The following is a 13,356-nucleotide window of genomic DNA, read 5'->3' as shown; positions in this document are numbered from 1 at the left end:
TAGAAGGGGATTTGTAAAACTACCACTTGAGATTTTGAAAAGCATGTAGCTCTTATGTTGAAATATCTTCTCAAACTGCGTTAATAAACTAGAAAAGGACCACCTTTCCTATGCCAGGCTTCCATGAAATTAATGCTTCTGCCATGGTCTTTGTGGAATAACATGGATTTTGGTGAACTGGGTGTCTTCCTAAGATGTATTTTCATATTACTTGTCAGTTTTGTGCCTCAAAGACAATGCAATTAAATGTTATAAAACAAATTCTGCCCCCTTCACTTCTAATTCCTCAGTAGAAAGCAAAAAGAAATACCAATTACAGAAAGCATCTAATTCCTCATTAGACCTCCTTCAGGTGCTTCAGATCCCCACAGGCACACAACCTTATATTCTACCTGGAAAAGCAAGAGTGGGAGTCCTTTGCAAGGAAATGCCACGTGGAAACAGCCACCTGGGCACAGCTGGTGTTTTCTACGGCTGTGATATGTGTAAAACACATAAAAATGTGTAAGAGACAGCTGAATCCTTGAGGTGCAGTCAGAAAAACCACTTCAGTAGCTACTGGTCCAAGGTAGGGCCTTACAGCCCCTCATCCACTCTGGGGTTTTATCCACCCCCTGCAATGGCTTTCTTGGTGGGAGAAGAGGAAGTTTGGAACTGGAGGTGGTAACCTGTGGCACCAAACCATCCATTCAAGGCACTGAGCCTTTGATCTCTATCTGTAAAGCTATCTCAAAGCTGACAAGAAAAGTTCAAAGAGGTTTACTTATTGGGAGAAGTCAATTACAGCTACCTATCTGAGAGGAAGAAGGAACAAGGAATTGTTCTCACCCGTGTTTGGGAGATGCACAAGGGGAAATGACAATAGTTTATATTCATTTTGACAAGAGTGTTGATTTTTTCAAGTCTCAGAAACAGCCTGTTCTGCTCACTTTTGAATCATCCACTATTTTGCCTAAAGGCAAACCTTGTAGATAGAGCAGGTGTGTGTTTACATGGTACACACAGAGGCACAGAAAGCTAAATATTGATTATATTTTTCATCTTCATTTGTCCTCTATGCAATCTTTACAAAAAAGCTGTCAGTTCTCCTTGTACTGGTAAGTACGAATATTCACTGAGTTAATAAAAAATATAGCATGCAAAGGGATAATACATTCTTGACAGAAATCATGCCTAACCTGAAAGTAAACGGTGTAAGTACTTTGGGGTGATTGGGAGTTCTGCATATTGAAAGAACCCATTCTAGGTTTCCAATGCTAAGCACTTGAATTGGCCTGGAAACAAACAAAACCTCCGAGGTTGGGACACCTCTTCCCTCTTATGCAGACTGCTCTCCCCTTTATCCCAACTGAATAACAGTGACACAGTAGGGAATACAGAAAATAATGAGGTATTACAATATATAAGTGACTATTACATGTCACTTCTTGACATAAAAAGGTAAACTATGTTTTCTGTTCTGTAACTGACCTGCTCTGTTTTGAGCCTTTTTTTTGGTTTGCTGATCTTTTTTGGACCAGCTCTCTGGATGTAAGTCAATGAATTAAAAAACAAAACAAAACAAAAAAAAAAAACAAAAAAAACCAACACCCACACAGAAACCACATTCACAAGACTTACTCCACTTTTCTGGAAGGTTTTCAAGCAGCAGGAGGAAGTTCAACCTATTAAGCTACTCTAAAATACAGTTCCAGTTAAAACTAAGCGAGTGCTGTACCTCCCTGACTCCCTGAAGGATTAGTACCCTACAGCCTGGTCACTGAAGGAGAACAAGGGCAGAAATTTACAAGACTTAAGCGGCTTTTATATTTCACCAAGAGAGGAAGCAGAAAGGCATTGTAGGGAAATAAAGACAGGATCTGGTATGGACCCAGAATATTCCCACTGACAAACACTGCTGTACTTGGGCTGAAAGTGTTGCTCAAGCTACAGAAGCATTATACCCATCATAGATGTGGGGTGGCACTGACAGGGACTTAATGGAGGCTGCTCATGGATCAGTTTTGTTTGTTTTGTTCTGAAGCCAATCAAATTTTGTTAAAACTCTGGAGAAATTCTCTGGCTGGTCCCTATGTCACTTTAATGGAGCCCACATGAGCTGCCACTGAAAGGGGAAATTCCGCTCCTCTCTGCCCTCGGTGCTTCCCCAGTTATGATGAATCATGGGAATTCCAGCTGGGAAACTAACTTCTTTTTTCTTTTGCCAATTTAGATATCAGCAGGATCAGCCCCAGCTCTGCCATGTGGTCACTGGAACCCAAGTGCCAGTGAGAGGGCAGAGAGGGGCAGGGTGAGCAGAGGCCTTGGGAGGCTGGAAGAAAGGGATCTGCACTTATGGCAGCAGCTCAGCCCTATGCCAAATTCAACTGGCCATGTAGCTACAGCTTCAGTAGCACTTTGCTGCCTCTGTGCATCTTGCAGAGATGCCTACAGCATCCATATTTTAAGATAGGAAGGAAAACATTAAGACACATGGTATAGCCTCTTCTATAAATAGCTTATTTCACCCGGTTTCCCCTTGAATTAAGCCTGAAAAACATATACTCATGTTTTTCATATTACTGCCTCATAATACGTATGAGTACCTTATGTACTCATTATAATTTACATTTCACATTTACATATAAAATACATGATTTCAATTATTTTTAAAGTATTTACTGTGCAATAATTTATGTTGAGGTCATAAACTTGTAGCATTGCACATCAGGCTTTGCTTATGTCAGGAAAATAGACTTGTTCAAAATGTACATACTAACCAATTAGGATAAAGATGCTAATAGAATTTTCAAGCTTCTGTTACTCTTCAGTAATTTATTACAGCTGGCACAGACCAGACATATTTACATTGCATCCTCTTAGAGTTTACCAAAAATCTAAGATGATACCCTAGGGCCAAGTGGGAAAGTACTGTCCCTTTTAGCCACTGCTTTCCATCAGTTTTTCAATTCTCTTGTCTGCTGAGCATATAAACTAATATGGTTTTCCAGTGGGGCTTTTTTGTAATGATTTATGATTGTCGTATTTGCCTTCCAAAAGCAAAGCATCTATCACATTTTAATGTCCTGTGCAGTATGTAGATTTTGAATGATTCTGTAAAACACAAAACTGTTTTGTTCTGCAATCAACATATCACTGGATACCTGCAATATCATATTATGATTCAATATCTAGCACTCTACACAGCTGTGTGGGGTACATTTATAAACAAATGGTAAAAAAGAGTTTTGTCATGTTTGCTGGAATGTTGTTTTTTTCCCATGGGCATGAAAATTAATTTATTGGGTTATTTGCTTGGCTCTTAATAAATAATTATTTTACTAAAAAAAAACCCAAAAAAACCCTATGTCACTAGATCAAATCTAAATTACTCACTTCTGCTGAGTAACTGACAATTGGAGGCCAAGGACGGAGCCACTTGTCATTGCTATGGTTGACAAATGCTCCTACTCTGGACAGTTATTTTGGCAGAACTACAGTGTCACTACAAGGCCTTATTTTATTTGGAACAGTGTGCATATGAAGCAGTGGCAGAATAAGCTGTGCCAATGATTTAATAATTTTGCCAGCACAAGTAGAATGCAGCTATAGGTACTACATAAGCATAGCTGACCTTGTGAAGAGATTACACCCTCACACTGCTGTCTACCTGCAGAGATTAAAGGAGGGCATCTCTTGATAGTTTTCAATATTCTACTGCATAATTTTTCCCACATTGCCATATTTTTGTTTTAAACACACATAGATCACAGTCACACTTAAACATACTTTTCTATAAACAGCATTATAGGCAGGAAATTCTGTGTGAGAATAAATCCTATGTGGTGGTTTAATTTGGGTTTTTTCCCCCCTTCAGTTTGTGAGTGGGTGCTTTTTTTTGGTTTTTTGTTTTTAATAAAAATTAGCATGTTTCAGGTTTGGTTGTTTTGGTTGGCTGGTTGCTCTTTTAGCCGGGGGATTAGTACAGGTTGGATGACATAGCTGGAAAGAATAAAAGAAGCTTTACAGGGATTGGTAGAATGAAGTGGTTGTACAGAGAGAACGGAATAAAGGACAAATACAGATGGGATGGAGGCTATGCTGTGCTGAAGCAAGGTCGGAAGGAGAAGCAAGAGGATTTGTCTGGAGAAGTCACGCTGAGTGAAAGAATGGATTTTTGCAGTGGTATTTGGGGAAGTTTGCATTTCCTATCTCATTTCATTCCAAAGCCCAGAGATGAGAAAGAATTTATGAACTGTTTAAGCTGACATAAAACTAGAGGAAATAGAGATTATAAAACTTTATCTTTAAAACAAAATCCTGTGTTTTGTATGGCAAACAGGACCTAACAATCCTACAGAAAAAACTTCTGTTTGTGCTCATCAGCATGGCAAATGCAGCTGGTAACCTCCTTTCCCTGTGCCTGTGAAACTCAGCTTTGAAGACTGGAAATCACTGAAGTGGGATTTCATGTGACCTTATGTTAGCCTACATTTTGCTGGGCTAAAGCAAGGGTGTGCCACAAAAGCTGCTGTCCCCACACAGTGGTACTGTGCAGTGGGAAGTTGTCAGGAGACACTGGAAGCTGAGACAGGAGGTGGCTGTGGGTGGCAATGGGTGCTGAACACCAGAAGACCTTCCCAGCTGTTATTTCCTTAGGGCAGATTAGACTTTTGCTAGAAAGAGGAGATCACCAGAGCAGGTGGAAGAGCAGAAGTGAGGCTGAGAGAATTGGGATTGTTCAGCGTGGGGTGATCTTACTGCAGCCTTTTAGTAACTGCAGGGGGTCTGTAAGAAAGCTGGAGAGGAGTTAATTACAGGGGTATGCTGTAAAAGGACAAGGGGGAATGGCATCAAACAGAGCAGTTTGGATATTAGGAAGAAATTGTTTACTGTGAAGGTGGTGAGGCACTGGAACAGGTTGGCTTGAGAACTTGTGGCTGTCCCATCCCTGGAAGTGTTCAAGGCCAGGCTGGATGGGGCTTTGAGCAACCTGATCTAGTGGAAGGTGGCAGGGATGGGAAATGCTACCATTTGCATAGCCTTTCCTCTGGACTCTATGTAACTAATGAGAGGTTGAGATAATGTTGAAGTTGGATGTGGGCTTTGATGCCTAATTCTGTCTTGGGGAACATTCCATAGGTTACTTTGAAACTCCAGTTAATTTCTTGCTGGAGTTTATTTTTGTTCTTTTGACCTGTTCAAGTTCATTGAGGCAATTAACTAAGTTAAAATTTGCCTTGAAAAAACAGATTAAGTTTTTAAGACTGTTTGCTACCACTAAGAGGAATTAGTAGAATTACTATAATGAAATATTTTCTTACAGCACAAAACTCATATTCAGATATTCCCCAAACATTTTCTCCAAAAGTAAATGCTCCCTATGGTAAAGCATCCTATACATAGGATGAAATTTGAGATAACAAATAAAATTTCAATCCCAAATGAATTATTTTTTTCCTACTATACACTTTCAAGAAGACACATTGCCAGAAGATCCTCTGTTAAAGAAAAAGGCCTAGCAGTTACAGCCAAGCTACCAGTAGAAAATTAGTGAAGACTATAAACACCTCCAGGTTTGACAGACAACAGACATTCAGGCCTTAAGGAAACCCCTCTTGATTTTCATAGAATTAGGATTTAAACCCTTCTGTTTAACAACGGGAACTAATACAAAATCCTGTAAAAATACCCAGACACACTTGTTCAACCTGTGAAAAGTAAATTGCCAGTTTACTTCCTTTTAAATGGGCATTATGCTTGGAGATAGGGATTTTAAGTCTTTGTTTTTGCTGGGGGCAGAGATGGACTGCTGCAAATGAATGAAGTCATGTGAAATTAACATGAAACTGTGCTTTTGCAAAAGGCTGTTTGCAATCTGGAACTTGCCAGCTGCACGACCTTAGGCGAGTGAAAGCATGTGGCACACTTTGGTTTGTGCCATGGTTTGCCCATCACCACAGTGGTGATGATGCCTTCAAAAAGACTTTGTGCTACACAGCAAAGCCAGCTGTGGGCAGAGGGTCACCATTAAGGTTTGTGGTCATAATTAAAAATTGCAGCAAGTCTGAAGAGATGCTGCGACACAGTCACATATAGTAGCTAGAAATTATTTAAATACCAGGAATCATAGGCTGATAGTCTAGGGAAGTTAAACCACAAAAGAGTTTGCAAGGTTAGTGCAGACTTTTCTTTTGAGCTGCTAACTTCCCATTACCCATGCTGCCTACTGTCCCTGATCATGAGCGCATCTATTTTTGTATGTTTGCAGCAAATTTTTTTTCCCTGAAGTTCAGTCTGAAATCCAGGCACACTAAAGCCTGCCATGGCAGTATGGCTATTGCTCATGTATTCACTCCACTCTTTGGGAAACAATTCTGAGTACAAAATTACTTCTATGCACTACAGATTAGTTTATCTCACAATAAATAACCAAGCCTTTGAATTAACTTTTCCTGACTATAAGGAAGCAGTTAGAACACACAATGTACTCTGAGGGAATATTTGTATAATACTGTGCATGCTTTATAAGAAACACTATATAGAAATTAATACTGGAATTCCATGAAGTTTCAGCATTCCTGTCCAACAATTACCAAAGTTAGTTGAGTGGCTTAACTGCAAACAACATACATACCACATGTTAGGCAGACAGGCATATAAGAACATTTATAGTTCTTATTTTTGCAATAAACTCAACAAATGGAACATATTAAGAAATCAGATTTGACGTAAGATTTGTTAATGCAACAAAAAGCTAGGTCTGGTAGGCTCAACTATACCCATGGAGAATAGTTGAGCTCAGCAAAACCACATAATATCTAGTTTTTCAGGTCTATACTTAAAAAAATCAAAAGATCCTCTCTCAGACTCAACAGTAGTGCTTTTTTAACTTTTGCTGCTACAAAGCAGAAATTTTAAGAAAGCTGTCTTTAAAAATGCAAACTATAATCATATAAATTGAAACTACGTTTGGCAGGAACGTTTCTTGGCATTGCATCTTAGCGTATGAAGAAAAGTACATTTTTGACATAACCATTTAGATCATGTAACATTCAGTACAAACTCTGAACCACCTATGTGTGCTCCATGCAGACAGGTGTGGAATTAGGAAGTCAACTGCAATGTCAACAGGCCACAGAGTACAAGGGGGTATCCAGTGTTTCAAAGATGGAGAAAAAGGCTGCCACCACATTATCCTGATTTCTTCCTGTATTTGCATATCTCTCTTAAATTTATCCTGTGAATATCTACTCATGGAAAGCTTTGCCTTCAGATTTTAAAATTCTGATACCATAGTAAGATTTTGTAGCCACATAGCCAGGTTTCTAAGAAGTATTTCAACACGCTCAAGTTGAAGCATGCGTGTCCACTGCGTGTGGTGAGAATGCTCACATGCTTCAGAAACGGGTGCTCCTTCTTTCCCTGCACAAATAGGCTGAATTGGCCATGAGGAGGACAGAAAAAGTAACTTGCAATAGTTCAGGTTAATACAGGAAAGCAGAGCTACTTCTTTCTCTTCCCTATTTGACAGCAATATTAAAACCTCAGATGAGATGCAGAGTGTCATCTACATGAAGGGCAGCAGAGAGGTGGTGCTGCCTTTCGGGTTTAGGGCTTTTGAATCAGTTCACCAAAAAGTTGTGGGCCATTATTCCCCTCACACACAAACCCACTTTAGATACTTGAAGGTAATCCTGCTTTAATTGTTTGCAGAAGTGCAGAAGGAGAATCCCAGCTACAATTTTATGACAGCAGAGGGTGTGTACTTTATTTTTTTATGTACCAGTAATGGATGGAATCAAGCTTTCCATCTTGTTTCTCAACTTGTTATTTAAATATAGTTTTTAGAAAGTTTAGACCTACACTGAGCTCTGACACCATTTAAACCAGTTCAGACTACTTAAGGTGGTAAATTGCAGACAATGAGGAAATTCCCTGCGTTCTTCCTCCTGTCCATTGAGCCTTCCACAGAGGTCTTGCCCAGGCTTAGGATGCAGCCTGCTTGGCTTTCATTAGCTGTGCCTGGCTGAGGAGCATAAGTGTCACGGAGGCTCTGCAAGCACACACCCCCGAACAACACTGCCACAGTATGGAGAGAGTAGGCGTCAATAAACTACATTCCATCAAAATCAGCTTTACAAGGGATTACTGCAGTTTGCATTAAGGTTTCTGGGGAGAGGGAGAGAGACTTGAGAAGGGCTTATAAGTTAGTATTGAGTGCTTAAGTATGACTTATTTTAGGAAAAATATTTCAGCATTTCATTCTAATTTTTTCAGAGGAGGAAAAGAATTCCATGTTACCTTAATCTGAAACAGAACTTCTTTTAACTACTCAGAAATACAAAAAGTCATGATGAAAGAGCCTCGAGGTACCAACTGTAGCAGCACATGAATCGAGACACACTAAAAATACTTCAGTAATGGCCAGCTTCTGCTTTTTTCCTCTCAAACCCTGTATTTAACATTGTTCTCCTTCACTTAGGAACATTTCCCGTTTTCCAGTTCCCTCTATTCCACCAGTTCTTTCGAAGATCAGGAAAAATTACAAAACTTAACTGCAAAAGCCATCTTCACAAGACATTAAAGCATTAAGCAATTAATTAAGTTTTTCTAATTTGCATAAGACTCATGCATCATAATGAGTCACACACTATTTCCTTACAGCTTTGAAAACAGACACTTTGAAAATATCCCTTTTTGCGCTGCAGGTGAAGCCGACACATATTTTGCTTTGAAATCTGCGTTATCCACTCCAGACCCGTGTTTACCTCCCGCACTTCCTTGCGGCGCCCGGGCCACCGGGTCACAACGGGTAAAACTCCCTTTTATCGTAAAACTTCTGCCAACTTCCTCGTGCCTCGGCGCCTCCCAATCCCCCCGCGCTGAGCTGCGGGAAGCGGCTCGTCCCACCGCTGCCTTCCCGCGCCAGCCCCGTTCCCGGAGAGAGCGGGAGCGGACCAGCTCCTACCTGAACTTCTCCCCGGCCGGCACCGTCAGCCTGTTGAGCTTGTCCATGCCCGTGAGCGCAGCCCCGCCGGGACGCGCTGCCCTCGGCCCGGCACCTGCCGGCGCCGCCGCTTCCCCGGGCCGGGCTCTCCCTCCGCCGGGTCCCGCCGCGCTGCCGGAGCCTCTCCCCGTCCCGTCCCGTCCCACCCGCAGGCAGCGGCAGAGGAGGGACCCAGGCCTCGGTCCGGCTCCGCCCCGCCCGGGGTGCGCACAGGTGGCTGCGGAGCCGGGAGCTGAGGAGGAGCCTTTGGGAAGGCTGAGGGGAGTGGGGCCCCGCTGATCCGCCCCTGCCGCCGGGGGCGCCGGGCCGCGCTGGCTGAGGGGGAGCTGAGGGGCCGAGGAGCGGCGCGGCCGTGGAGCGGGCGGATGTGGGAAGCCCAGAGGGCCGTGCCGGGGCTGGTGACCTGCTCGCTGTCACCTGCCCAGCCCAGGGGACTTCACTGGCGGGGAGAGATGCAGGGCCTGGTTCCCCTCCTCCTCCCTGCTCCTGGTGAATTTGTGCCAGGTGGGAACATGCTGCGTGGTAACTTTTCCTTTCCCGAGGTTCCCCAGTAAAAGCGAGACAAAACCACCATCTTTTGAATGTAACTGTAAAGAAAAAAGAAGTTTCTTACGCTGTTTTTAAATTAAGGCAGGAGAAAACCCTAATCCTTCTAGAGACACAGCAAGTCTGTTCCCACCCAAGGTGCAGGCAGCTGACTGTGTTTTATGGCTCTGATATCTCTGAGCTTGGGACTTTTTGCTCAGTCTTAAGCTCAACCATATTTTCCTCTATAGAGATGAATTTTGGAGGCAGCCAGTTGCTCTGAGGGGCAAAGCAGGCAGTTGTTGACATCCTGAAGGGCTGATTCATTTGAATTCTGCCCCTTTGAAGGATGCCTCTTGTTGCTCCCCTTCTCTATCCTTGGCCTCTCTGCAGCTTAGCTTATAACCTAAGGCTGTTCTAGTGAAGAAACCTAGTAGTTATTTTTTTTTTTGAAGTGTACATCTAGATCGTGTTAATATATTTTGATACGTTCAATATGCTTTTGGGACACACAAAGGTATTTCTTGGTGGGATCCTTATTGCCACTTGGCTAGGTTTTCCCATGGAATTCTTCTCCCCACATAGTACTGACTAAAGTTTTTTCTTGTGAAACTGAAGGAGCAAAACAGACTTTCCTGGTTAGTGCAGGTGACTCTGGGGAAACAGCCTGCCATGAGATTTTTGTCTTTGATAGCAGTATGATTGTGATCTTGGCAAGCTGGTGTTTTTGGTCTCTGTGCTTTCAGCATAGGAATTGCTTGATGTTTGAATACAGTATTTTCTAGGCTGGGTCGATAGCGTACAAATTGCTTTTTTTTTGGGGGTATTTTATAAAGTTTGTGGGCTTTAAGGAAAAATGCAATGTTGAATGCCATGTAATACGCAAAACTGGAATTCCACGTTGCTTTGTATCTGGTTGTGGACCGGTCAACTTTGCAATTTCACTCCCTAAAAGTTATTTTGAAAATAAAATTAATTTTGAATTAGTTAAAATTCACACTGACAATGTGAAAAAGTAGGTAGGAATATATTGCTGTGTCACTTTCCCTTGTGCTTATATAATCTTCCCACTTATCTGAACACATCAGAATAAGAGATTTGCTCAGTAGGCTCCTGCAGTGGTTTCCCTTACACAACAGCTGCCTCTTGCCTGGCTGTCGCAGAAATCCCGGGCTGTTTTCCTTTGGGATCTTTGAGATCTGTCATCTGCAATATTGTGCTGGTTTAACCTTGTTTCTTCCTGACTCAACCAAAGCTCCGGGTTTAAAACCCTGCAGTGCCCAGTGCCAAGGTTTTCTCGCCTGTCCTTGCGGTGCTGTCACCTCCCTGGTCCCGGGAAGGGGTGGCTGCTGATGTGGTATGCTCGGGGCAGTCCCCCAGTGCCGTGCGCTCAGGGCTTGGTGGCACTTTGACTCACACAGGATTTCTCATCCCGGTCATCTGCTGGCTCCTGTGTTTGTGTAGCTGTGCTACATGGACTGGGGAAGGAGTCCACTACAAACAATCAAGCAAAAAGTCACAGAAATGGGGGTTTTTAACTGCATCAGTTCTTTGGTTTGATTTGGTGCACAGATGTTTGTGAGGGTGCAGCACAGGATGAGCAGAATAGGGCGTGTGACTTAGACCGGTACTGCTGCCAAGAAGTTACTCCTAAAAAAGTCTTCATTACACAAGACTTGTTCAAGAGATTCTGTGGCACCTGCTTAGTTTTTTCTGGTCTGCCTCCAAGTTAGCCTGGGGCTATCTGCCCCAGTGCTGAGAATGTTGGTTTGGGTACAACAACATAGAAAAACCACTAGAGAAAAGCCTTAAATAAAGAAGGGCATGGCCAAGTCCCTCCAAACAGCCCTAGGCCTCTCCTTTTTGCCCAGCAGGTGTTTGCAGAGTCTGAACTGCTGGCTTGTGTTGGGACTGATCCTGTCTGTGGTCAGGTGGAGTTGTACAGCCCATATGGACAGGGACATGCTGCAGTGTCCAGCTGGCAGGGTGGCCCTGCAGACCTGCACCAGGAACAGGGCAAGGAACAAGAGTTTCTCCATCACTACAGCCTTACCTATCACCCCAAAATAGTGTCTCTGGGGCCCAGGCTGAAGGTGGGGACAGGGCTTGACTGACCCCCACAGTAGGAAACACCCTGCCTTCCTCTTCAGGAGCCTGGGTGAGCCTGGAGGCAGTGGTAGGATTGAGCCACACAGCAAACATAGTGTCATGCTATTTCTGTAGTTGTAACCCCAGCAACTCTCCCTCTTTGACATAATATGCTCATTTAGATAAGGCCAAAGAGGAACTGGGATTTTTTTTTACCACGTGGGTGGCATCTTGACCATGGTGATGGTTAACAAGAAACTCTCCTCCCCAGCCACAAGGACTGTTTTAGGTAGATGGGGATTTGTTTTGAGGGATGCCTGCGTCACCTCCCTGCTCCCTGGCACATCTGAGGCCAGCGGGGATTGTGCTGCTGCCTGCTGAGGCATGGCCTGGAAGCCTGGGACAGCCTGCCCAGCTGAGGGGCAGGGGTGTGGGGCACAATGGTGTTCCAGGAGAATGTATCTTGAAGTCTTGGGTGAGGCATTTTGAAGAGGTTCCCACAGTACCGCTCTGGAGCGGCATCACTGAAGCCTTTTACCTAAATTGTATTTTCTTATCTAATGTTTTAAGAACCTGCATCCACACAGGCTGCCACTTTTGTGATTATGTAGATAGGCACTAACTTTATTTTCCTTTATAGGGCTGCAAAGGATAGGGGATGAATTCCTGGTACTATTCCCTAATGCAGGTATGCAAGATTTGCTAGTTAAGTCCCTTGGCAGGATGGCTTACAGAATATACATGCATTTCTGTTTTAAATTTTTGATGCTCAAAATGCCATCGTAATTTTGAAAAAGGCCTTCTAAATGCTTGAGTAGGTTTTCTAAATGCCACTGTCTGTTGCAATATAATTTTCTCTTCCCTGCAAGTGCTCTGGCTCAGTTTGGGTTGGTCTCTCTCATCCTCTCCCAATATGACTGCATAATTCCCCATTTATGCTCATAAATAGATTTTTAAAAGCAACTTCTTTATCAGTTGATAAAGAATGTCAATAAAGATGTTCAGAAACAGAACCTGTTTTTTATCCCCTCTGCTATTTTCTGCTGTTAATTTCCAACCAGCTCTTTCCTTCCACATGCTGCCTCATTCTGGTGGCATGTCCTGGTTTCTGTTTCAGAGCTGTGAGGCCACTGAGGCATGGTCAAACTGCTGAAACAAACTCTGTCACAAAGACTGTGAGCATACTACCTTCATTTGGTTAAAACTTGCTGTGAATTGCCAGCTATGTCCTGTTTCAGGGCTCCAGTTTTCTATATCCTATTGTCAGGATAATTTTTGGTTTTACTTTGAATTTCTGAGTAGATAAAAAACTCCTGTAGCATAGAAACAAAGGATCAGATGACTTGTCTAAAGCATTTTAGTTCTTGTTAAGTGATGTCCCTAGATCAGAACAAGCATCTTCATAGAGGGCCAGTTGTAGAGGAATAAGCAAAATCCAGGGTTTGGCTGCTATCACTGACAAGATGGGTGTATTTTCTTGCCCAAAGGTTTTTCGCTGACTCCTTTGATGACAGCCTTTTCTTATTTCCACTGGAATTAATGCCCTCTAGTTTAATACATTCTAGCACATGTTTTGTATGATGATTTGGGGGTTTTCAGGGGTTCCTGCTGAAGCAATTAAATGTAAATATAGTATAGCAGCTGTGCATATCTTCCTTTAAGAGTCATAAGTTTTGATGCTAACAGCTTTTTATGGGGACCATTTTTGCCATTGTCTTAATGCAAGTTACAGAGTATGACTGTGTTGACATATC

General features: G+C 42.8%; 1 protein-coding gene across 2 annotated transcripts in view; it reads right to left on the bottom strand.

Annotated features, from left to right (window-relative positions):
* BLNK (B cell linker) overlaps positions 1 to 13,356 on the bottom strand; it is an 87,437-nt gene that overhangs the window by 34,258 nt on the left and 39,823 nt on the right. The window contains exon 1 of one of the 2 annotated variants that reach the window (XM_041461604.1): positions 8,951 to 9,086. The exons of the other annotated variant lie outside the window; for it this stretch is intronic. Coding sequence (XP_041317538.1) covers positions 8,951 to 8,997 — 47 coding nt within the window. The 5' untranslated portion in view covers positions 8,998 to 9,086. Of the gene's footprint in view, positions 1 to 8,950; positions 9,087 to 13,356 lie in introns of those variants that run through there. 2 annotated transcript variants of the gene reach the window in all.

This window comes from Pyrgilauda ruficollis, unplaced genomic scaffold, assembly GCF_017590135.1.
Source record: "Pyrgilauda ruficollis isolate IOZ18807 unplaced genomic scaffold, ASM1759013v1 scaffold15, whole genome shotgun sequence".
In the NCBI taxonomy this organism is placed as follows: Eukaryota; Metazoa; Chordata; class Aves; order Passeriformes; family Passeridae; genus Pyrgilauda; species Pyrgilauda ruficollis.
This window is presented reverse-complemented; position numbering and strand designations above follow the sequence as displayed.